Consider the following 25,910-nt stretch of genomic DNA (forward strand, 5'->3'; position numbering starts at 1 on the left):
ATAAAAGATTTTATCGATAATAAATTTCAATATAACTATATTTAATTTGGATTTTTTTGGTTAAACAATAATCCCAATAAATCGTTAGAAGATATAATAATAAAAGAAAGGGGAATTAAAATACTTATTTTTTTTCAAAAAATTATTTGATAAAAAAAATCATCGCATTGTTATTTAACTAGTGCATTGAATCAAGGCCTCTACTAGATTTTCATTTTCCTCCATAGATTGCAAATATATGTTGAAACAATTGCAAATCTCGAAATTCTCCTTAGCCTCAAATGTCATACCACTATTATGTCGGGCGACTTCACTTTTTTCCGGTGTTTCCTAGCCACGACCGCACTACCGACAGCATGAGGTCCAAACATTGCCGCACTTACAATCCTGAAATAGAGATTTTATCCCCGGCTGCTGTAAATTTGCTGGAAACGAAGCTTTCTTGGCTAAACTGCATGGGCAAAAACATGTCCTTTTCCTTGAGTTTTGACGTTTTAGGGTGTTAAACTCCACACTTCGTTTCTCTCCAAAATCTTTCTTCAAAACTATAAACCGTGCTTGAATGTAATTTTTTTTTTTTGTTGCAGTTCGTAAGGATGACGTAGAACACAACTATACAAGACTTAAACACGTTAATCCATTTAGATTTTTCCAAGAAACTCAAGCAATTTAACCTTCTTGAACCCTTTCTGGCTTTTCTTGGCTTCACTTTGGTTACTTGTCTCTTCATTGCTTGCTTCTTTTACTTGAATTACCAGGCTTTCATCTTCCATTTATTTCCTTGGTTTGGCCTTAATGCTGCTGCATCATCAGCATTACAAGCAGAAGCAACAGCAGTGAATGTGAATCAACGTCTTGGGTTCTTGGAGGAAGGTGGAAATAGTTGTGATATCTATGATGGGAAATGGGTTTGGGATGATAACTACTCTTTATCAGAGTCCAGATTGCCCTTTCATAGATAGTGGTTTCCGGTGTATAGAGAATGGTGGGCCTGATAGTTTCTACACCAAGTGGCGCTGGCAACCTAAAGGTTGCAATTTCCCCAGGTCCTTTTCTCTTTTCATTTCTGTTCATCTTATAATGGAAATTAAAAGAAGAAAGTATAGATTGATTGCAGAAAAGTATAGATTGCTATTTTTTTTAAGGTCTGGTCTTTTCTTTCTGGAAGACAGATTTAATGCAACGGAGATGCTCGAAAAGCTAAGGAACCGGCGACTTGCATTTATTGGTGACTCAATTGGAAGGAACCAATAGGAGTCTATGCTTTGCATGCTTAGCTCTGTTATTCCGAGTAAGGATTCAATAAATGAGGTGAACGGAAGCCCAATCACAAAGCATAAAGGCTTCTTGGTTTTCAGGTTTGCGGATTATAACTGCACAGTTGAATACTACAGAGCCCCATTTCTAGTGGCCCAGGGAAGTGCTCCACGAGGAGCTCCAAAATGTCTTAGGATGACTCTAAGACTAGATCGTCTGACCTGGACTCACCAGCAGTGGGTTGATGCAGATGTGCTAGTTTTCAACAGTGGTCACTGGTGGAGTCAAGAAGACCACAAACCGGCAACTATCATTTATGATCTGGTTTATACACATTTAGATTTGTGCGTGGCTGATCAACTATGAGATCTAGTTGATCGTGCATGTTGAATCTATCAAATGATGTCCCTGATCTTTCAATTTATTTGTCAGTGGCCGTTATTTCCAAGAAGGAACAGAGGTGAACTTAAAGATGGACCTGGCAACGGCATTTTGGAAATCAATTGAAACATTACTTCACTCTGTTCATAGTCAAGTAAATACAAACAAGACTCGAGTTTTTTTCCGAACCTATGCTCCAACACATTTCAGGTTTTACCTCTTTGCCTTTTTTAAGTACTTTGTTTATTTATTCAGTTATTCTTCATCTTTCTACCACTGATGTAGAGTTCATTTTGATTTTTGATAGTTCCTATCCTTCCTACTCTAGTTTCAGCTTGGCTTTCAAACATGGAAGATCTTTTTCTGTTCTATGCATATTCTGGTAACAGCAAGATGGATATGAATATCAAGTATTATCGTCACTCATCATCTCTTTCCCTCTTAGAAAATATTACTATTGTTACTTCTTTTGAGCACAATACCTCATTTGATCTCTTAAAAATTCAAAAGAGATAAGGAATACAGTGAATAGAACTGACATTTTCATCTATAGCATGTTACTGCAGGCATAGGGTTCTGCTTTTAGATCTGGTGTTTCATGCTGCAACAGTTGATTAGATCCCTAAAGTTAAATGGAAAATCAACAAAACAATAAACTCCACCAGAATAGAAGGACTTCAACTTTAAGCTCATATGTCAAGATGCAGTCGGCTCAAGTAACCTGAAACGTTGTTGATATTAGTGTGATATAGGGTCCTTGCTGACTAAGAGGTTGCAATAGGCTGAATGCTATTTTCGGGATTTTGGCCTGGTCACCATAGTTTGAATGTGTTCTGCTCACTTTATACATCTATGGGCATTAGTGTCACTATTCCTTCTGCATCAAACTTATCATATCATTAAAGGAAATGATTGACCATCGGTTTGATGTAACAGAGGTGGTGCCTGGAACAATGGTGGACATTGTCACCATATAAAGCTACCCGATTTTGGTCCATTTCCTGATAAAACTGAAAAACGCATTGAGATGGTATGCGATGTATTGTCAGAGCAGTCAGAGTGTTTACAGGTGATGGAAACGATGAATGTGACTCCCATGGCATATCAAAGGCCAGATGGTCATACAACTTTGTATCATTTTGGGCGAGGAAACGAATCAAATCAGAACCTGCCAGCGAAGATTGTAACCACTGGTCTTGCCTGGGGCCCCTGATTCATGGAATGAGCTTCTTTATGCACTTATCCTCGAGTGGGAGTCTGTTCGCCCCTCCACTCCGACTGTACGTTCCCAGGCTCCATTGTGATGCTATATCAAAGTTCCCTTAATATTATTGACATAATACGGAGGAGTTTAAGTGCACAAGGAAAATAGTCCATATTCCTGACAAATGTTAAGCCTGAGAATCTTGTACAACTGAAAAATGACATTTAGGCAAATTCTTCCTCCCTAATTCCAGTTTTGTTGAAATGTTTGTTGAAAATTGAAACCCTTTTGGCTTGGTCAACAGAAAGCTTATTCTCTTCTCACTCTTGGACACAGGAACTCGTACACAAGTATTGAATGGTTCATTGCAGTTTGTATAAGGAGATCGTGGTAAAGAAAGGACGAAATGGCAAAAAACAGGGGCACCCCTGCCCTTGGTATTGTCTCTCTTATAATTTCCAGTTTTCATGTATAGGGAAACTGCTGTGTTTCTACTATAATACTACAATTAGAATGTGATGCAAATCGTTAGGTTTGATGGGCTTTTTAAAAGTATTTTCCTGTGTTGGCATCCAACCATATGGTCTTATACCTGTTTGCATCACAATTGTTTATTTGTGTTATCTCGTTCAAACTTCAAATTCGTGTGCCAATAGTTAATGTTTTCCATTCAACATCAATAAATCAAACGATAAAAAAAAGAAAAAAGAAGCGTACTTGAACCTTTATTATGATTACAGAAAACCCACAATTTCTGTTGTCCCAAAGAACCAGAATTACATGAAAAAAAAAAAAAAGTGAACAGCTGAACCACAAGTCCACAAGCGAAACAGGAATGATTACATAAAAATTGCTGAGGTTTCAGTGTTGCAAACACGTGCTAGAAAACAAACACTATTCCAGTCAGAAAGCTGTTGTATCAGCAAATGGATATTGCTCATACCTAATTGTACAATCATGAAGCACCGAGCGAGCCCCTATTCGACTTTGACAAGTTCCAAACATGGTTGTTTTAGCAGCATCCAAACAAGTTGCACAATCCGAGCTTGTGAGGTTTTGGTTACAAGCCGCATGACCATAGGCAAAAGCATTAGGATATGGGGAGATGTTGAAGTAATCGTAACCTTTGCGGGTAGGCGTGACAGTCTTCAATTCGTCAAGGACATAGGCCAAACTGATGGCAAAAGGATCGCCCTCGGAATAGACAACCGTGTTGCAGAGAACAGTTATGACGGTTGTATTTGGAACACTTCTGACATTACTGCATAATAAAAGGAATGCGATCGTAGCCGCTGCCAGTTTTGGAAGATAACCCATCTGACTCTTTCTTTTTCTTTTTTTTTTTTTTCTTGCTTGCTTCAATTGTTTCTGATGGCGTCCGATGACTTTAATTGGCTTTCTTTTGTCATTGGTTTCTCCATCCGCACCAATGAATGGAGGCATAAGACATTTTTGTCCTTAGGTATTTGTACTTTTGGAATTGTCTTTTGACCATACGTTTCCTAGTTGGCATCCATTTTTTTTTTTTTTGACATCAACAATTTTTTTAACACCTCAATAATTGTATTATAAATTTATCTTTAAATAAAATTATTTAAATATTTATTAATAAATTATTAATTTTCCTTCTTACACCATTTTTTCATCATTTTCTCTCCTTGTCTTCCTTACTCCTTTTTCTTTCTTCCTATCAACATGATCTCTTATCAAAATTCACAACAAAAAATTAAAAAAGTATTTATAATATCTTATATATTATCAAAATGAAAAACATAAACAAAATGAAAATTTCAAAGATGATAATTGGGTAAGTTAATTTTATTCCTAAATTAGCACATTTCAAAAAATACATTTCTAAAACATAATTTTAGTATCCGAAAATATATTTATAAAAATATCTATATGTGACTAGATATGAATTACTGAAAATGAATTTCAAGAAGAATTTTTATATTATCAGATATACATATCTGGGATTATTTTGTAATTTTTAAAAATTTATTTTCAAATATAATATGCAATGTATTGAAGATTAATTTTCGAAAATGTATGCAGTGTATCAAAAATTCATCTTTGAAAATGTATGCAATGTACCAGAAATGTTATTTTCGAAAGTAATAATCTAATTTTTTTTTTTTACTTGCATGTAGAACAATTTGAGAATTGTACTAATAGAGTGAAATAAATCATCACAGAATTTGGATATAAATATGATTGCAGTTCTTCATTTACAACTAAAGAGGGAAGACTATGTTTTTGAAGTAAACTTTAAAAAGCATAAAGATTTTGTTTTTAATGTTAGTTTATATAGATGTAAAATGTAACAATTTAAATTGTTGTGCAGGTGTTTTCTAGTAGGGAAGTATTGATTTCTTGGGTAAAACAAGTGGGAAAAGATATTGGTTTTGTAGTTGTGATTAAAAACTTTAATTTGAGAGGTTTAAGTTAAAAACCTAGAATCAGATTGGTATGTGAACGTAGTGAAAAATATATGTAACAAAAATAATAAGGTAAATGTAGAAGAAACGCAGCGTAAGAGAAGAAGAATAAAGAAATGTGATTGTCTATTTCAATTATATGGGTTTAAATTTGCAAGTGATGATGAACGGGGTGTAAAGGTAGTCTATAGGTTTTACAATCATCTAACAACAAAATAATTAGATGGACATTCATTTGTAGGTCAATTATTTGACGAAGAAAAAACAATAATGGCTCATATGTTAAATAATATGGTTAGACCTAAAAACATACTGTTAACCCTAAAACAACATGATGAGAATAATGTGAGCACTATAAAGACTATATACAATTAACATTAGAGATATAAATATGTTGAAAAAGCTGGTGGATCACAAATATAACAACTTATGAAAAATTATTCGATTGTAAATACATGGAGTGGCATAGGACTAACGAGTCAAATTATTGTGTGAAATATTTGTTTTAGGCTTCTTATTGGTATAGATTTGTTGCATGCTTTTTCAAGTACCCTAATTATGGATTGCACCTATAAAACAAACAAATATTGTCTTCTTTTACTTGAGATTGTTGGTATGACTTTAACTGAGATGACAATTTTTATTCCATTTGTGTATATAAAGGTCGAACGTTATGACGACTATAGTTGGGCATTGTTTATGTTAAAAAATTGGATGTTTTTTGGTACATTTTCTAATGTTATTGTTATTGATAGGGATTTGGCATTGATGAATGTAATACAGGCTATGTTTTCTAACATAACAAATCTTCTGTGCAGATTGCATATTGTAAGAAAATGTGCTTACGAATTATAAGAAGTTTTTTGAGTTGAAAGAGAAGTGGAAGGCATTTATGTTAGGTTAAAGTGTCCTTGTATTCTATTCTACCCATGATGAGTATGAAAGACATCTAAATTCATTGAAAATTGATTACTAGACTTATCTAGGTGCAATCAAGTATGTAAAAGAATAATGATTGACAAAACTTAAGGAGAGATTTGTTACTGCTTAAGTAATGTACTTTGAAAATGTTACAATAAATGGATATGATTTCATTTATTTTTTTTATTAATATTATTTAGATTTGCATCATTCATAACAAAACAATTAATCTATTATACATTTATTAATTTGTTGAGGGTTGAGAGTGTGCACATATAAAATTGAGGAGACATTTTAGATCATCTTTAAAAGATTTTGAATCATTATGAAGTACAATTAATGCCTTTATTGAGCTGTAACATACAGAGATAAATGCTTCATTTGAGAGAAGTCTTATTGTTATCGAGCTTACTTGTAAACCTTCATTGTTTAAAAAATTATGAGGTTTGGTATCTAGGATTTCATTCAACATGATATTCATGCAGACAAAACAAGCAAATCAAGTTGGAATTAACAAGCAATGTTGTGGTTGTATTATCATAAGCATACATGGATTACCTTGTGCATGCGAAGGGTGAGAAGTCTAATTTTTTTATTTGAAGTGCATTATCATTGAAAAAAGTTAGATTTAATGTAAAGCCAAATGTATGACATATCTGAAAAGTTAAACATTGCATTTGAGGTTAAGCGAATCATAAAATGCTTCAATGATTGTGATGATTTCAATAAATTAGCTATGAAAAAAAAATTGTGAGAATTAGGTGATCTGTCAACAATTGTTTTGTTTCCACCACTAGAGATTATTAAGGCAAAAGGTCACACAACTATTAAAGCAGATAAATCTATGCAACATGACTTGTCACATTAGGAGATATTTGTATAGGATAGTACATCATAACCAACCACTATGAATTCAGTGAAAGTGATGACACAAATCGATATACTTCCTATTTAGTGTTCTCATGGTAAATAAAAAATGTGATATTTATCTAGTTTTCTAGTGGAGTTACATCCATATATACAAACCATCATTTGATGTTGATGTAGTGGATATTATGGTTTTGGTTCTGATGTTGGATTGTTTGGATTGGATATAGATGGTTGGGTACAAGTATGACAAGATTTGATTAATGAGCTAATTCAATATCTTAGCGAATATGTCACATTATATGAATCTATGGAGTATGTTGAAGAATTAGTAGAAACCTTATATATTTCGACACTTGTTTCTTATATGAAAAGTGGATGACATTACCTAATATTAATCATTTGATTGTTTCTAGATATAATGTTATACTAGTTTATATCAGTTTGAGCAATGCTTAACCTATCTCCTTATTAGCTTTGTACTGCCTATACCATTGGAGCATAAAGTCATTATGATTAGATTTGTAAATAATTATCATTTAGTACAGGTACTGTTAGTTAGATTTGATATTTTATCATTTTTATTATTTATAATCACATTATAATTGATAGTTATCATATTTATCTATTTTGTGCAGGTGTTCATGAAGCTGTTCTCACCAATACCTCCAATTTCATGCAATTGGCATAGAATTCGATATAAATATTCTTAAGGATGAGAGGCTTCATATTTATTGCGTATAAAGGATTTCAAGTTAGTGTTTAGCAAAAACTCTAATGTGGCCACCCAAGAAACTATTAAAATAGATTGATGAGTTTAGATGGACATATTTCATTTATTAATATGTTTTATTTGATGGTTTATATTTTTATATTTAGTAGGTTGGAGGAATGGTTTGTATGTAATCTAATTGGCGTATAATCCTGTCCAAGTGATATAGCTCAACAATAGCCCGCACTTTATACACCCAGAAAAATAAGCAATTTTTGGTAATGAGTGATGCTATTATTGTGTTTCATAAGGGCTCTAACACAACCAAGCTAAGGGTAAAGCATTCGGCTGCTTTCATAGTTGCTGTAATGAATCAGTATACATATCAAGCTTCCATCATCGAGCATGAGGCTTATGATCAAAATACCCCATATTGCCTACTGGACAAAGCATTGAAAAATGCTCATAAATCTATGCCTGCATTTACATTAAACAAACATAAATTACATGTTATATAAAATCAAATAAAAAAATATAACTAATTTATAAATCATTAAACTAATGTAATATATTTACCTAAAGAAACGTAATATACCAAAAATTTGATGAACTTAAGCTCTGCTCGTTGTACTAAGTGATCTGTGTAAATACATCAGGTAAGTTGTCCCCAAGCATATGTACTAATGGTGCTTAAGTCGCTTAATAGTTGTAAGTACGCAACCAATACTTTATCTCCATTTTTTGTTAACAAATAATGTGCACTTTAAGAGATGGAGCAAAAAAGCTTTGGTGTCACACCTCACATCTCGATTAGAAGTATTATCAATAACATTTTTAAATGTATCCAACAACCATTATAGCCTAACAGATGCATCATGAGAAATTCTAGTCTTATTGGCTACCATAGCCTCTAATATTTCAAGCAACCTCACTAACAACGCTTTCGCTTTATTCATCATCAATTTTTGAATTGATATCATAGTCCCCTAATGGGTATAGGGAGAATCGTGTAAACATCATCCAATGTGATTGTCATATCACCGAATGGTAAGTGAAAGGTATTTGTGTCAGGTTGCCTACCAACTTTTAACAAATGCTGAAACTATTGTATTGTTGAATAAACGATAGGTGTAATCAATTAATGGCAGCAATTTTGACCAAACAACGTTCACATAAATATGCTACCCAAAAATATCTAGATGCCAGTGTTGTAACTTTGCCCTATGGTTGATTACTTTTAAGGTACCTTGTTCTTATAATAATAACAACAAATAGAAATTAATTATTAACTTTACATATATTAAGTAACAAAAATAAGCATCAGTCTTATTGAATTTATTATTTGTCATTCCATATTTGTGCTACAATATAAGTGTTGAAGCTTTGAAGTAAAGAAGTATCCATAAACTTTCCAAAAAATGGCTCTAAGGGATGAACAACTAGATTTACGAGATAAAAATTTGGTTACATTGCGAGATAAACATTAGGTTGCCCTATCAAATCAATAATTGGCTTGTATGCATGTTCATCAACTCATCATCTCCTTTCAAAGGCAGTTGGATGCCTTCAAGTATTGGCTGCAGCACGTCCACCACTTTGACAAACACAATTCCTTTTGTTCGTAACATATTTATTTTTACATATATTAGATGGTTAATACATTAGCTCTCTAAGCAAATATAAAAGACTCAATGCATGCATAATGATAAAGGTATGGAATATGAAACTTATTGTGAGATTTTTAAGCTTCCAGATATAGGGTGTCAAAATTTGTAAAAAATTTTTATACATACATTTTCGAAACTTTTAAAGGTTTTCAGATATGCATTTTTAGAAACTCTAAAAGGATTCTGAGCATACATTTTTGGGAACTTTTAGAAACTTTTAGATATGCATATTCGAAAACCTTTAAAAGTTTCTAAAAATAAATATTTGAAAACTTTTCAAAGTTTTCAAAAATACATTTTTAGGAATTCTTCTAATATTTTGGAATGCATTTTTAAAAACTTAGAAGAATTTTCAAAAATTCATTTCCGAAACCTACGAATCATAACACCAAAATTTTTTGAAATTCAACATAAAATCAAATGAACTTAACATAAAAACACATCAAGAAAATGGGGATTTAGTGTCATTTTTTTAGTGGTGTTTTCAAACAAGTGTTGCTAATAGCCATATCTTTATAAACTTAGTAGTGTTGTTTGTCTAAATGTCACTAAATAAATATTTAGTAGCATTTTGAGTAAAAATACCACTTAACTTTAAAATTTAGCGGTGGTTGCAGTTTAAAATGCCATTAAACTTTCAAATTTAATGGTGTTTATACAATGAAATACCGTTAAATTATTATAAAAATTTATTATTTTTGAAATATTAATTTTTTCGTTTATTAGCGATGTTTGGAGTTGTAAATGTCACTGATATTTAAAATTTAATGGCATTTATATATAAAACATCTGAATTTAATGGTATTTATATATAAAACATCGCAAAATGACTACTAAAAATAATTAGAATTTAGAAAATAAAATTTTCTAATAGTTAAAAAAAATGGAAACACGATGTTTGTGTCAAATAGAGCTGTTTTTTTTTTTAATAAACGCTTCAATTTTGCAAGAATTAGTAGCTTTTGTTAGTACAAACGTCGCTAATTAATCATCAAAATTTTGAAATTGACCCAGCCCCTTTCATTTCTGCCGAAAGCTGTAAGTTTTTCCTTTATTTTCTTTTGATTTTTTAGTTTGAAACAACAGATTTTCACTCTTTTTCTGTTCCTTTTCCTTTCCTTTTTTTTTTTTTTTTCTATAAGATTCCTCATCTGCTCACGACAATGGGTGTCATTCTGACACAGATGAAAGATTCCTCATCTGCTCATGACCCTCTTTTCCCATGGCTCGTATATTCTTTTCTCTTTTGTTTTTTAAAAATTTAGGTTTCTCTGAATTGTTTGCTATGAATTCATTTTTTTCCTAACTAATTGCAAATCCATGTTGAAAGAGAGAGTTTTTGGGTAATGAGTTGGTATTTGGAGACATAGTTTAGAATAAGAAGAAAGAGAAAGGTAAAGTTAGTTGGGTTTGTGAGAATTGTGGGTATTCAGATGGTTTGTGGTCATTTTAGGACGATGAAGAGGTTTTCAGAAATGGAAACTAAGAACACAGGGTTGGAATTTTCAAAAATTATGGTGCGGTCTTGGCTACCAAAGGATGCAGGGGATGTGGAACCAGTTAGATTGGTTGATGTTGAGTGTGGGATTAAGAAGATGGATTACCAAATTCCACTATAAGTTCTTTTTTTCTTTTTTTTTTTTTTCAACTTAAAGGATTTGAAAACATTGTACTTAGGTATATATGAATATATGTTTTTGTTTGGCATGCTTTATATTTAGGTTTGGACCCTTTGGAAATTAAGTTGCTAGGGTGCTTGGTGGTGGTCTTGTTTCAGGTTTGGACCCTATTCATAATCTTTCTGTTGTTTAGTTTTGGCATTATTACTTCTAAAAACTTTGAAGAAAAGAAAGAAAACGTGATAATGTGATCTAAATGTATCTTAAATAATTGCTTAAAGTTGAAATTTTGAGTTCATAATGGAATCTTATTTTATGTGTGTATACTTTTTTCTGTTTACAGGTTCATTGGTTTTTTTAGTGGTGATCCTGGTGTTGGAAAGAGTACTATACTTTTATAGGTACAAGTTTGTAGCATTTGAAGGTGTTCATGCTTCTTTTGTTATCTTGTTCTAGATTGTTTTTTGTTTGAAAAGGAAACTCTTCTATCATAAACTTATATTGACGTTCTTTTATTGGAAATAGCTATCTTATTATAATGTTAAGTTCACTTCTTACTTGAAAGATGGCTGTGCTAATTGTTGAAGGGCATGACTTAGATCAACTTGTTTCAATTGTATATGTCTCTGGCGAATAGGTTAGTTTTTATGTAGTGTCAGATTGATCTATCAATATCATTATGCTCAACTGTTCATACTTTACTAGGTTATAATTTGCATGCATAGATAAGTCATTTACCTTGGCATTATAATAACACTGCCTATTTTACCATGAATATACCAGCATTAATTTGAGTTAAATTCATTTCTGCCTTTGTCATGGCAGAGTGTTGAACAAATTAGCACAGAGCTGACTGTATGAAGATTGGAGCCACTAATCTTTACCTATACTCTATACTGATATTGAGGTAAATAATTCTAAAAAAATGCTTATAATTGAAAATTCTTTTCACAAAATATGATGTGAGAGAGTTTGCTTATATTTGTTGCATGTTTCTCTACTTTTTAGTCATATTCATAGTTAGTCTTCTTCCAGCCTTCTGAAATTTATTTTAGGGATGCCAAATGAGTAAGAAAGTTTACCCTGGAAAAGTGGCCTTTTCTTCTTTGAAGAACTCGTCAAGGAAGTCTAACTTTGTTTTCTTGTCTTCTTTGAAAGCTCTAGAAACTAATGTACTTGATGTTGAGAAACTTGTGCTTTTCACTTATGAAGAGATTCTATGTATTTTGCACTCCTTTGTGCCCATGTTTGTTGAATTCTACTCTAGAATTTAGAGTGCAAAACTTGAATAATAAACAACCATTAAGTTTTTTTTTTTTTAATTTGATTCTTTTAGGAAGTTGCTATCAAAAGAATGACTGCAACATATTCAGAGGAATTTATGGAAAAGATGAAAGTCTTGTGTAAGTTTCATTATGCAAATCTGGTAATGCTTTCTGTATGATAAGCTTGCTTTCTATATGATTGGCTATGTTGCAAGCGATAATAAGCTATTTCTTATTTATGAACATGCTCAAAAAAGCTCCCTTAGACGCCATTTACATGATCCGCAGAACAAAGGTAAGATTCTAGCAGTGCTTTCTTAAGTTTTTACAATTTTTATTTAATTTTAAGAATGAATTTCTTGAGTTTTTATATCATTGTTTTTAAAAATTAATTGATAGCATTACATAGATTAAAAAAACTTTTAAAATTCTTGGAGGGCCATGGCCCCTTCATTCCCTTATACAGCATCACCACTAAATGTATAATCCACCTTTTTGGATGTTATCTTTTGCACGTCATAATCTGTTTGATAGATTGAATTTTGTCATTTGGTATAAAATCCTCATGTTTGGACAATTTTAGGCATTATTGCTGATTTTTTATCTTGATGTTTCTTAAAGTTATTTGCATAAGCTCATGGTAGCTAATAAGGTAATAAGGATGTTTCGAAGTGCCTTACACTTGTTGCTGTCTGGAATTGCTGTTGATAAAAAATGAACTATCTACTTTTTTGTTCTTTGACCTTTTCCCTTCATATTTCACTGTTTTTATACCTCTATGCAATTACTTTGTCTTTTTTTTTTTTTTTCTTTTTATTTGGATGATGGCACATTTATTTAAGATAAAGCTAGATAACCTAGTCCGCTGTGTGCAATTTATGTTACAGACGTGTCATAAACATAGAGTCATGCGTTGTAATCTCAAACCAGAGAATTTTCTATCTGCTAATAAAAAGGAAACTTCCCCATTGAAGGTAATTGATTTTGGGTTGTTTGTCTTCTTTAAACTTGGTATTGCATATTAACTATTGACTATTTGAGCTATATAAGTGTATTTCCCCTTTTCCATCTTTGGAAGTTAAATTTAGACTGTTTTGATTATCTTTTTTTCTATATTATGCTCAAATAGCTGAAGTTTGCTTTAAGAGTGCTTTTTTTAAATAGGTTCTTATGAATCAGAGGTTGATGTTCGGAGTGATGCAGTTATCCTCTATATTTTACTTTGTGGTGTCCTACCATTATGGGCAAGTTGGTCTTTCACTTAACGAAGTATTTGCTTTTGTTCATTTGACTTTATGGAGGTTAGAGCTCAAGACAGCTATAGAGGCAGTGTGTGCTTTTAGAGCCTGTGGGCAAAAGATAAGAGAGATATCATGATAAGGTTTTCTTTTTAAACTCTTCAATATTATGTGATCAAGAGTTTGATGTATTCTTTTGCTTACATTTTCCCTATCTACTCTTATGTTTTTAGAAAAATAGATATAAATAATATTTGTTGTGTTTTCATGTAGAGATGTAAATAATATTATTGTATTTATAATATTTAGTTTATGAAATTCATTTTTATTTTTTTCAATATTTTTTATTTAATTATAGTAGTAAATATTGAAAGAAATATAAAAAAGTAAAATTTTCAATTTAGCATCGTTCGTGTTAAAATACGCTGCTAAATTATTGAAATTAGCAGCATTTTGGACATAAATGTCGTTAAATTTAGTGGAATTTATCGATATAAACGTCGCTAATTTGTGTAATTTCGTGATATTTGCGATTAGAAATATTGCTAAATTTAGTGATGTTTTTTGATACAAATACTGTTAATTTTTGTAATTTAACGATGTTTTATACTTCAATGTCGCTAAATTTAACAATGTTTTTCATATAAACGTAGCTAAGTTAGCAATTTTTTTTTTTTCATAAATTGTCATTATTTTTCTTAATGCAAGTTTAGTGGATACGATTAATGACATTTTTTACAAACATCATGAATCATTTAATGTAGTTTATAAATATCGTTAAATGTGAAAAAAAATGTCATTAAAAGACTTATTCTGTTGAAGTGAAACAAACGAATTACCTCAAATTGAAAGCTTTATAACTTAATTTTTCTTGATTTTCTTTGATTTTAGGTTGATTTTTTTTTTTTTTTTGAGAGAATTGGGAGGGGTGTAAGGGAGAGGGAGGATGGGGGTGAGTGTGTTTATTGAAAATTGAATTTAAAGTGTAGGGTGTAGTGAGTAAAAATGAGAAATTTTAAGAAATGAAACGTTAAAAGAAACTGTTAAGGTATGAATAAAACCCTTTTTTTTTTTTTGACTCATTGCTTATTTTACTATCAGAGAGCACTGAGCCTCCGAGGCTCGTTTCTCTCTAGAAAAAGATTCGCATAGCTGTTATAAGCTCAGGTGCTGATGGCCGTCCTGTCTAGAAAGACCCAATTTGGGTTGCTGTTCTGAAATCTGAACTCTGAAGTGAAAGACTCTTTCAAAATTCTAGAAGCTGCCCCTTCTATTTTTTTGCCCTTTTTCTTTCAGAAGCTTCCATCTGGATTGATGCTTTTTATCTCTTAGAAACTAAGCAGCAGGATATACTAATTTAAACAAAGATCAGTTCAAGCATTGGCACCAACTAATCAGCTCTTCGGCCCAAATGGAGTTAATATTATAACGGGCCACGGCAGGCACGGACACAAGGTTTTCTCAAAAGAACTTTGCCCTGATAAAAGCTGATTAAATTTGTTCAAAACATAAATTGTGGTGAGATCCGATTCACATTTATATTCATATTCAGTGGATTATGATTGGTTTAATTAATATGACTACAAATACATTGTAAATGGATTTATTAGTTACTACAAAAATAAAGCTAGTAAGCTCATTTATAAGTCAAATGCCCGGTGTATATATAAACTCCTCCATTAATTGTTTACAAAAGCATTTTTCCCCACCCCCAATATCGTAATTATCATCTAATCTAATTTTACTAAGTAGAGAAATTATTAATTCAGATAACATGTATATTAATTAGATTCCAAGAGATTATGGTTTAAAAAAACTTAAATGTATAATATATATTTTTAAATGAGTTAAGTATATAGGGATCGAAGAAAATGATAAATTAAAAATTATAAAAAAAGATATATAATTTTTTTCCAAGAAATAATCTCTATTTGCTTTATTGGGAATTAAGTTCAAAATTCATGCATAGCCAGCCAAAAACTTTGGCATATATCATTATATGTAGTAAATATATGTAGAGATATCAATTTTATCCATATTCAATGGGAAATATGATTTTCTATTTAAATGGGGATGAAAATGATATTACATTGTGGGTATGGAGATAGAGATAGATATTACGTTGTTAGTATGAAGATAAAGATGTGTATGATTTTAAATTTTTATTAAGTATATAGATGAAGACATGTAATATAACACTGATTTCGTACACATATCTTACATATATATATATTTATATATATTTAGCAAAATTTTTTTAATTAAATAATATAAATTATTATTTTAGATTAATTAGAATTAATAATTTCTTATTGAAAGAATATATATTAATATATATTTATAAAAAATTACTTAAATATAAAAGATACAAATAAAAAAAAGTTAAATTTTTTTAAAATTTTTTTTCAAAAGTTATGAGTACAAATATTATACATACTCATTAAATATCATTGTGGATAGAGATAAATTTAAAATTCTTGTTGGATATAGATGAATATAATATAAATCCGGAGATAAAAATGTGGAATGTTCTAACCTCTCCGTAACTTACTCATTAACATTCCTAAATTACTCGTTAACATCCTTGAATATATGCACATAGCTTAAAATAATTTTATGATAAACTAATATTTTTATGGAAACCTCCAAGTTTTCCAAGTTCTTCCACTTCTTTTGCCAATTCTTCCATTTTTTCTACCATCTCCGTCAACGCATATACGAAGCTTGCTAATCCAAGCCTATCAATATTCTCCAAATTAGTTCCGAATGTGGAAGGAGTCAGAATGAGACTTAGCTCTAGCCTTACTGAATTCAATTTTGGCACAATCGTTTCTTCAGATCGACATTGTATCATCTTTCCGATGCTTTCTCCAAGTTCTTTTAGCGTCCATGCAAGTGATGCCATAATTGCTTCATATGGTTCTATAACTGATTGTTGAAGAGTTTCTGATGCCTGATGACAAATTTGAAATGAATTAAGCAAAGAATTTGTTAAAAAGTTTCCCTAAGACTAAGAATCATTGTGAAAAGCCTTAATTCATTCAATATTTGATGAAAAATTTGTACCTGGGTAGGTGATCTAAGGCGACCTCTAAGTGAAAGGATGGTTGTAGCCAAATCTCTTAGGTCCTCTCCTATTTTTAGGTATTTTCCCCATGGGTAGGAAAACCCAAATTTTCCATGCCATGGTTCCCATCTTGCAAAATTTACCTGCACAAAATTTCCATTAACTGTTTATCAAAAAAGAATTGGGCTATATACCAATGGATGATCATAAAGTTCTTTTGAGAATGTATTGAATAGTGAGTTTTATAACAACAGAAAGAAAGAAATAACATACCAATGATTCATCCTTTGTCTTCGACTGCAATACTAATTTACAATTACTACTGAAATTACCACAAAACTTTTTTTCCTTCTCCTTGACATTTACGAAGTATTCCTTGGAGAATCCTACAGTCAATGAAACATATAACATGAAAAATTTATGGTTAGAAACTTAGAAAAAGTAAATAGATTTTTTAGCCATGATTCATAAATATTAAAACCATAAAATTACATATTTAAAGTGTTATTATATTACATCTATTAAATATTAAATTTTTTGTGGTGTTATATTTCAATTGTACTCTTTCATTTATAATCAATTAATTTTATATTAAATATTTAATATAATATTAAAAAGCAAGTTTTGTTATATGGTTATCTGTGATTCTTATCTTATACCCCTTATGAGTACATTATATTTATATTTATACGTGATGAAAGTTTATTTATTTATTTATTTTTTTTTGAGTTTATCACATGTAATTATATTTTTAATGTGATAAAAGTTTGTTTAAATAATATTGTCCAACATCTATTAAATATTAACATTTTTATGACATTATTTTTAAGTTGATATTTTTTCTTGCATAACTAATTAATTTTAAATTAAATATTCATGCATTTCCAACCATTTTTGTACTTTATGAAATACGTCCAGAGATAATAAGGCCCGAAACTAGGTGCGGTCCACCCAAGCAATCTGGGATTTACCCTGCGTAGCCTTAATTAGTTGTAAAGTTCCATCTACCCTAAGCTTGGGCTCCCACCAAGGAAAAGGACAAAAAAATGTAGACCCAAAGATTAATTATATATAGATATAAATTTTTTTAATAATATTTAGGTAAAGTACTATGATTGTACAGTTAAAAGAATTTAAATATTATACCTTCCAGAAAGCAAGCAAGGTCTTCAAATCTTGAGACTAAAGAGTCATGAAGTTCATCACTAGCCCAAATGGGAAAGACGAGCAAACTTATAAAAGTGCAGATAGCGAAGCCCATGACAATGGCTGAGAGACGCTGACGGGCTAATTCCAGGACTTGTTCTGCGCGTAAACCAGACACTACGACCAGATTGAAAGTGAGAATGAATATTAGTGCTCCGTACTCGTATTTTTTCTTAATGTTAGGCACCTGTCGAGTGTACGTTGCGGCCGTACCTGAAAAAGATTTAATGACCCCATTCTCATGCTTTTAAAATTAAAAATCATGAGAATGACTTTAATCAAGTTTAAATTACAATAATTAATAACACTTGATGGCACTACTTAATGATTGGTTCTTTACAATTAAACATGGACCCACTTCAGTGCTCTTTACTGGAATATAAGCACTCTGCTTTTTGGCATTATTATGGTGTAAGGGAAAATAACTTTATTTATACTTTATATCTGTTGGTTTTAATATCCCTTATTTTAAAAAATTGAATATAAAATTTATTGGTATTGAAAATTTTATATTTTATTCATTCTTTTTTATTTAAAATTGATAAAAATTAAAATTTGATTATTAAAAATAAAATTTTAATATTTTATCGATAAATCATACCGACAATCACATAAGACAATCACATAATTATGTTTTTTTATATGAATGAAATTATAACTTAAAAAAGAAAATACATGGATTGAAATTTTAATATAAAAAATTATTAAATATCATTTTTTAAAAAATAATTATATAAATTACCTAAACTAAACCTCTCACAAACATAAATATGTTGTTTTGCTATTGCTAGAATATGACATGTGTTTAATTATATTTATATCCATCTCCTTATCTAGTGAAACTTTGACATTGGGCGGAAAGAAGAGGCTTTTAGCTAGCGCCGCAGTCTTACCAAATATGAAGACAGCAATAGCAACAACTATAGCTTTGCCAACCCCACCGACCGCTTGAGCGAAAGATGCAGCTAAACAACCCAATCCACCTCCTAGTACAGTCCCAATTCCACGATTTAAGCCCTTGCTTAATGTAGCGCCTGGCAGGTATGATTATTACCAAATAATATGAAACACAAAAGTGAGCAAAACAATGTAAAATCTTGTCATAATTCTTGGAAAAACAGAGATCAACTACATACTAAGCAAGCATATATACACAAACCTGCAAAGAACTCGAAGATAACCACCACAGTAAATATCGCCCACATGGCATTTTCTCCAAAATGCTCATAGAAAGGATCGAGTATATAGAGAAGAGACACTAAAACGAGAGCAACACCAACCTTGATACTATGAATCACTTTTCTAATGCCATGCCTATTCCTTTTCTTTTCTCTAAGAAATGAAATAATGGGTTGACAAGAAATATCGAATTTTTCCTTTTCTAATTTGCTGGGAGCAACCCCTTCTGATCCATCTGGAATAACTATAACAGTCGAGCCCATTGGCAAAAAAAAAATAAAAATAAAATACTACTCCCTCTTACTCTTTTTAGGATTGATCTTTGTTTTCCTTTTTTCTTTGTTGAATTTCACTTGCTAGTTAAAGGGTTTGGGTGGGGATTATATATATAGCCGTATAGCCTAAAGAAATGAAGCGTGAAAATTAAATGTTTGCATGTTGTAGCGGATCTCTACATCGATTGTTTTATGAATTTAGTGCCCTAGTCATATGGCTTTAGTGGAACACATCGCTCTGCACGACACACCTTTGGATGTCGAGAAAGATATTTTCACAACACCTCATCAAATTGCCATGGCCACCATTTGACCATACACATTGGTCAGCTCGGCACGATACACCTTTGGATGTCGAGAAAGATATTTTCACAACACCTCATCAAATTGCCATGGCCCCCATTTGACCATACACAATGGTCAAGTTGTTTAAGTGGAGCTGTAGTCGTTGTTATTGTTGTTGTATTTTTTTTTTTGTGCCATAGAAAAGAAAGGAGTTGTAGTTGTTTAATAATTAATAATTTAGTGTATATACATGGGTAAATATAAATGAAGCATGAACTATATTAAAGCTTTTGATGTAGAGCAAGGATGCCCTTTCACTATCAAATGGACTGATGTCACTGTTTAACTTAGATTTTTTTTATTTTTTATTCCAATTTAGTTTAGATTTTAATATAGATTAGATTTCAAACCTGCTTTTTGCTTGCGAGAGTAAAAAAATAGTTGTATATTAATTTAAACATTAAAAAAATATAATCTTTAAAAAGTTGAAGAGAAAATTTTAACTTGAAGGAATTGAAAATGATTATATACAATTTGAATTGTATTGGTTGATAGAAAATACTTGACGAAGAGGTGACAAGACTTGGCTAGGTGTGAAAAGAGAAATCAAAGTAATTATTATCTTCCTGTTTAACGTTTTGATGGTTATTTCCAAGAATTGGATTTAAAGTCTATAAATATTCAACACAAAAAAAAAAAAAAAAGTGCTTAGTAAATGTTTAGTACCAACATGAAATTTTGTAAATACAAAAGATGTAGATCCATACATCTTTTAGATTAGGATAATCTAGAAACATACATTGCTAAAAATTAAGACATGGTAAGTATATAAAATATTAAAAGGGAAAGCAAGGAAGCAAGAAAGTAAAAGATGTTTGTAAGGCACATAAGGTTTAATAAGGTAAAACATATTCATTCTTGCCTTGTTCACTTTAGGAAAAACACCATTGAAAATCTACATTCGTTAAGAGTAAACACAACAATTTAGATTCAAATTTTAATTATTTATTAAAATAATATTAAATACTTTTCAATACTTTTCAATACATTCACAATCACCATTTGCTTATTGTGTTAGGAAGAAAGACCCAAAGTTATCATGACAATGTAACGTCATACCAAAACGTTCAAGTTTGACAATAAGTTCATAGTAACTAAAAATTTATCATAGTAACTTTCAATTTTAAATTACACTATCAAAATGACAAATGTTCCAAAGTTTTAACAATTTCAAATTGCACAAACAATACACTGTAATTGAATTTTTGATAAATACCTCAAACACCAGCACATTAATACCAACATTAAAATATAAAAAAAGCAAGGTTATTTCAACCAGATATCTTAACACACATCTAACCCCTTAAAGGGAAATTCACTTCATGCACGTACACAACATACACACAAGGAAAAGTGGGGAATTGATTCTCATAAACCATATTCTTCTTAGTTTTGGAAAAGTATCGGTAAGCTACCTGTCTCAATTGTAAGAGTTGTAAGATCTTTTTTATCATTGGATGCATGACATTGATACTTAAAACAAACATTCACAACATGCTATTATTTAAAATTTAGAATCATAAACCAATAAAATGTCACAATAAACACATACCCATGGATTCAAATGATAAAAGAAAAGCTTAGCTTCTGGATCGACATAGAATCCTCCTTTCAACTTTGCCTCTCACTTCAATTGAATCAACTCTTTTTCTTGACAGTTATAGATCACATAATACAACTTAAGTGCTTTTAAGATTTGATAAAAACAAATTTATATAAATACAAACAGAAAGAAACCAATGATTGTATGTTAATTTATTGGGGGCTTGTCATTCATAAAGTGGATATTAGCATTGTCTAGAATTTGTAACTCTAGCATTAAGAAGCACCACTGACTTAAAAAAGAAACTAATGACTGTATGACTATTAATTTCTATAATAAAACTTTACCATGGACACATTTCAAGAACTGATAAGAGAATTTGAAATTAAAAATGTAGATTAAACTTTTTGATCACACTTATCTTCTTATTATTCACATGGCTACTGCATTTCATAGTGGCAGTAGAGTTACTTTGACTACAATGCAGATGACAACATGTTTTATCATTTCAAACTAATTAGAGAAATATCAATTATATCAATGCAGTCAAGGAAGCAACTTTATGCACTTAAAGATTTTTCCATTCCATGCATATTTAAAGCCATATTAAATGGGTATGATATGATAAAAACCAAAATAAAAAAATCGCTGGACTGCCGGTGTCCATGCAGCTTAAGTGTGTGTTAGTCGTTGTATTTTAGAAACGAATACATCGATCAGCTGTACCACCTTTAGAAGCAAGCAGCCTATGCAGATGTGGAGACCATGCAATTGCTTTTACAGCAGCAGCATGCTCACAGTATTTCAGGATAGGTTGAGTGGAATGTTGATTCCAAATAAAAAGCAACATATGGATGAGAGATTTGCCATTCAATCAGTTGACTGTACGTCTGTTAATTTCTTGGGGGCCTGTCATTCATAAAGTGGCCATTAGCACCGTCTAGAATTTGTAACTCTAGTATTAAGAAGAACCACTGACGCAAAAAAGAAACCAGTGATTGTATGTCTATTAATTTCTATAATAAAAGTTTACCATGGACACATTTCAAGAACTTACAGGAGAACTTGAAATTAAAAATGTAGATCAAACTTTTTGATCACTCTTATCTTGTTACTATTGACATGGCTACTGTGTTTCAGATTGGCAGTAGAGTTATTTTGAATACAATGCAGTTGACAGCATGTTTCATCATTTCAAACAAATTGGAGAAACATAAATTATATCAATGCAGTCAGGGAAGCAACTTTATGCACTAAAAGGTCTTTCCATTCTATGTACATTTAAGGCCATATTAAAGGGATATGATATGATAAAACCCAAAATAAAAAAATCACCTGACTGCTAGTGTCCATGTAGCTCAAGTGTGTGTTAGAGGCTGTATTCCAAAAATGAATGCATCGTTTAGCTGTACCACCTCCAGAAGCAAGAAACCCATAAAATGAGACCATACAATTGCTTTTATAGCAATAGTATGCTCACAGTATTTCAGGACAGGTTGAGTGGAATGTTGATTCCAAACAAAAAGCTGCATATGGATGAGAGTTTTGCCATTCAATTAGTTGACTGTATGTTTGTTAATTTCTTGGGGGCTTTTCATTCATAAAGTAGACATTAACACTGTATAGAATTTGTAACTCTAGTATTAAGAACACCATTGACGCAAAAAAGAAACCTGTGACTGCATGTTTGTTAATTTCTATAATAAAACTAAAAATTAAATTCAAAATTAAAATTAAAATCAAATTTTAATTTTAAAAAAATCAAAATAAAAAATTCCTAGATAAAATAAGGAGTCTATAATACTTTTTACAATTTTTTTTTCTTATCCCATGAAAGTATGTAAAAAATGTCACATAGCATATATGGAGTACATATGTTTTAGGTCTATATATGATCTGGAAGCACATTAATTAATTTAGCTCGTAGAACAGGGGCTGGCTAAAATCGTACGAAGTAGAAATGTAGGTCGTAGGAGCAAGGGCTCAAAGTTCATGAGAACCATTTCAACAGGGTTTCAGATAATTCCACTCCACTAAGAAAGAGTGCCATTTATCAATATCGCCATTAGATGAGTCCACAACCCCCACATACATACACCATAATTTTCAGAAGCAAGCCTTTTGTCATCCTAATGGTTACAAGGAGAAGTTGCAATGTCATGTCATGCCGGAGTAATTTGATATCTGAGTCCTTTTTTAGGACAGTTCCTCTTTGTCGCATGATTTTCTATGTAGGTATAAAATTTGCGCTGCTCGCTAGTATATTTTTGCAAAGATAAAGACTATAAGATATTTTGATGCTATGGAATTGTAAATTTAAGATAAAATTAATCTTGCAATTTTTTTTTTGGAAATTAAACTGAGAATATTATTAATAGAAAAGCATTACAAAGCTATAACCAAGCTATTAAATTAAAATTTCTATGAACTCTTAACAATAGAGAAGGTAAAATGATTGGCTTCCATGAACGAAAAAAATTTCCTTACATCAGCATATAAATTATACAAATTTTTGTTTGGTAAAGTTTTAATCAACTATATCTAGTATAACTTAGAAGCTTATTTGAAAGTAAGTCAAAAGGAAAATATTATTTCAAAGAATATTTATACAATATACCTATATTTATATATTCGAGAAGTATATTTATATACATGATTAGGATAAAGAGATTGAAGAAACTAGGTTGTTGATAATAGAAAATGGCACCAGAAAAACATAGTGGAGAATGTTGCATTTTGCCACTTCATATTGTCTGTTACGTGATTAAATTAATAGTGTAATTGCCATCCTTTGTGTCACTGAAGCGAAATAGAAAGTGCTTCATTACTTGATTGCTGATGACCAAATGTTTGAATTTATTTTATAATTCTGTTTGATTTAGATGTATGTATCACTCTAATAATTATATTGTTCATCTAGAACTGCAGCTCCACAGGGATTGATCTAATCTAGATATTATGACTGATTATGATCATTCAGCTTTGAGATGAGATCAATGAGAACTAGTTGATAATTCTTCACCAGAAATCTAAATAGGATAAAAGAAAAAAAAAAGAAGAAACTGTTTTTTGGCTGTAGCTCAGGTGTCGCCTGCTTACTGTTCTGGCAAGAAGAAGATCTTCTTATTTTGCATATTCTAATGTTTTAATGAAAACCCTTTTTCTTTTACTTTTCTGAAAAACAATGCACGGTTTCTTTATTTAATGTGATAAGCTCCATGCATTCAGGGAGATGTAGACAATACATTTGCTTGGTTAGGTGGAGATATATAATTGAATAAGAGAAACTAATATCATAATATTTTATTTAAGTATTAATTAGTATTTTTTTTTATTAAAGAGGCCATAACTTGGTAATAAAAAAATATTATAGGTGATGAGATTATAATTTGAATTTTATACATGTTGAATATCACATCTTAAACCCTTAGTTTAGTATTTATTATTATTTGTCTTAAGGTAAAGCACTTAGGATCGTCTTGATTTGGGAATAAAACACTTTATGAGGAACCTTTTAAAATCTTCAGTGCTTTCCTTGTTCACTATGTAATTAGAATCGACAAAAACATGCTATCCTGGTGAATCCTCTAACATTTTCCTAATTTCTTGTCCCTTCTTTAACCTAATTAATTAAGTAACTAAAAAAAGTTTTCAATTTCAATTTTAAGCCCTTAGGCTTATAGTATATGCTTTCACACCTTACCTACCCCACTTGAAGTGTTTCTCTTAACCTAACAAAAGGAGGGTTTGCAACGAATGAAATCATGCATATATCTCCACTCTTGGAAAGAGCCTTTTTCCCTTTTTTTTTTTAAATTAAGCTTGAGCTTGGGATCCTATTTAATTTGCATAATTTTATAACTTGTTTAGGTCTCAAAGCAATGTCGTATATTTCTTTATCCATGTAAATATATACTACAAATTTCAAAGGATGATAAATGTTCATTTGTGTATATTTTAAAAAATATTTGATTATTTAATTATTGAAACAATTCTTATAATCTTATAAATTTACTTATAAAACTATTGAACAATAAAAAATTTTAAGACTTCGCTCAATAAATTTTTTTTTTTCGGGTCAATATAACCAGAATTAGCAACTTTGTTCAAAACAATAGATGAATGTAGAATGAGATTATTTCGAATTAGCTAACTCAATCTTGATGAAGTCTAACACACTATGAGTATAAATATATATATATGTATGTGTAGACACTCAATTTGATTCAGGTCCGGATCAATTAGGCTTGATTTAAATGGGTAAGCTCATTTTTAATTTTTAATTTTATTTTTTTTAATTTTTATTTATTTATTATTACGATTATTATTTATTAATATATAATTTATTATTATTATTTATCTATTAACATATTTTATTATTTATCTGTTAATATATATATTTATTATTATTTATCTATTCATATATTGTTATTTATCTATTAATATATATTTTTTATTTTTTTTCTTTTTTTTTTCTTTCTTGATTGATTCCCGATTGGGATTAGGATCAGAAAAATTGGAATTCTGACGTGAATTTGGGGTTGACAGAGTTGGGATTGGATTCAAAGATTGAATCCAAATCTCAGAAGGAGTTGGGATTGATCAGAAACTCTTCTGATCAATCCTTATAAATAGGTGCTGGAACAAAATAGAAAAGACAGAGAGAGAGAGAAAAGAGAAAGAAAAATGGGCGTTCAGAAGGAGCAAAAGCAATTTTAGGAGTTTT

General features: G+C 30.7%; 3 protein-coding genes and 1 pseudogene across 18 annotated transcripts; 2 read left to right on the forward strand and 2 right to left on the reverse strand.

Annotated features, from left to right (window-relative positions):
- The first annotated feature begins 596 nt into the window (after positions 1–596).
- Positions 597–3,149, forward strand: LOC111283480 (protein trichome birefringence-like 11; annotated as a pseudogene). The gene is made up of 4 exons (XR_016341018.1): positions 597–1,046; positions 1,173–1,560; positions 1,690–1,848; positions 2,575–3,149. The product of XR_016341018.1 is annotated as a protein trichome birefringence-like 11 (transcript).
- Positions 3,150–3,534: 385 nt separating this feature from the next.
- On the reverse strand, positions 3,535–4,246 carry LOC111283481 (antifungal protein ginkbilobin-like protein). Its single transcript, XM_022872067.2, has one exon. It carries the CDS (start codon positions 4,157–4,159, stop codon positions 3,746–3,748), a length of 414 nt encoding a protein of 137 aa, XP_022727802.2. The 5' UTR covers positions 4,160–4,246; the 3' UTR covers positions 3,535–3,745.
- Positions 4,247–10,365: 6,119 nt separating this feature from the next.
- On the forward strand, positions 10,366–13,837 carry LOC111283642 (uncharacterized). Of its 14 annotated transcripts, XM_089758569.1 has the most exons (8): positions 10,366–10,485; positions 10,590–10,676; positions 11,169–11,224; positions 11,410–11,467; positions 11,892–11,973; positions 12,403–12,626; positions 13,219–13,305; positions 13,496–13,837. In XM_089758569.1, exons 6-8 carry the CDS (start codon positions 12,537–12,539, stop codon positions 13,706–13,708), a joined length of 390 nt encoding a protein of 129 aa, XP_089614695.1. In that variant the 5' UTR covers positions 10,366–10,485; positions 10,590–10,676; positions 11,169–11,224; positions 11,410–11,467; positions 11,892–11,973; positions 12,403–12,536; the 3' UTR covers positions 13,709–13,837. The 14 variants fall into 14 exon arrangements, 12 of the variants coding, with proteins under 12 accessions (XP_089614695.1, XP_089614693.1, XP_089614705.1 ...); XM_089758567.1 differs by having other exon boundaries at positions 10,590–11,224; XM_089758568.1 differs by lacking the exon at positions 10,590–10,676 and having other exon boundaries at positions 10,395–10,485.
- A 2,174-nt stretch (positions 13,838–16,011) lies between these two features.
- LOC111283544 (aluminum-activated malate transporter 8-like) lies at positions 16,012–19,416 on the reverse strand. Of its 2 annotated transcripts, none has more exons than XM_089757965.1 (6): positions 19,002–19,416; positions 18,736–18,876; positions 17,783–17,959; positions 16,910–17,022; positions 16,636–16,779; positions 16,012–16,522 (listed from the first exon to the last, which is right to left on the reverse strand). In XM_089757965.1, the coding sequence occupies exons 1-6, from the start codon at positions 19,282–19,284 to the stop codon at positions 16,184–16,186; spliced, it is 1,197 nt and encodes a 398-aa protein (XP_089614091.1). In that variant the 5' UTR covers positions 19,285–19,416; the 3' UTR covers positions 16,012–16,183. The 2 variants fall into 2 exon arrangements, with proteins under 2 accessions (XP_089614091.1, XP_022727865.2); XM_022872130.2 differs by having other exon boundaries at positions 17,783–18,055; positions 19,002–19,414.
- Positions 19,417–25,910: the final 6,494 nt, after the last annotated feature.

This window comes from Durio zibethinus, chromosome 3 (genome assembly GCF_047325235.1).
Source record: "Durio zibethinus cultivar Kanyao isolate XHJ-2024 chromosome 3, ASM4732523v1, whole genome shotgun sequence".
In the NCBI taxonomy this organism is placed as follows: domain Eukaryota; kingdom Viridiplantae; phylum Streptophyta; class Magnoliopsida; order Malvales; family Malvaceae; genus Durio; species Durio zibethinus.

Excerpts from the sequence above, each read along its gene's own strand:
- LOC111283481 (XM_022872067.2), bottom strand. The coding sequence starts at position 4,159 with ATGGGTTATCTTCCAAAACTGGCAGCGGCTACGATCGCATTCCTTTTA.
- LOC111283642 (XM_089758567.1), top strand. The coding sequence starts at position 12,537 with ATGTTGCAAGCGATAATAAGCTATTTCTTATTTATGAACATGCTCAAA. Across the intron at positions 12,627-13,218 it reads ACATGATCCGCAGAACAAAG|ACGTGTCATAAACATAGAGT; the intron begins GTAAGATTCTAG and ends TTTATGTTACAG. Across the intron at positions 13,306-13,495 it reads AGGAAACTTCCCCATTGAAG|GTTCTTATGAATCAGAGGTT; the intron begins GTAATTGATTTT and ends TTTTTTAAATAG.
- LOC111283544 (XM_022872130.2), bottom strand. The coding sequence starts at position 19,284 with ATGGGCTCGACTGTTATAGTTATTCCAGATGGATCAGAAGGGGTTGCT. Across the intron at positions 17,023-17,782 it reads CCTTGCTTGCTTTCTGGAAG|GATTCTCCAAGGAATACTTC; the intron begins GTATAATATTTA and ends CATTGACTGTAG. Across the intron at positions 16,780-16,909 it reads AGACAAAGGATGAATCATTG|GTAAATTTTGCAAGATGGGA; the intron begins GTATGTTATTTC and ends AATTTTGTGCAG.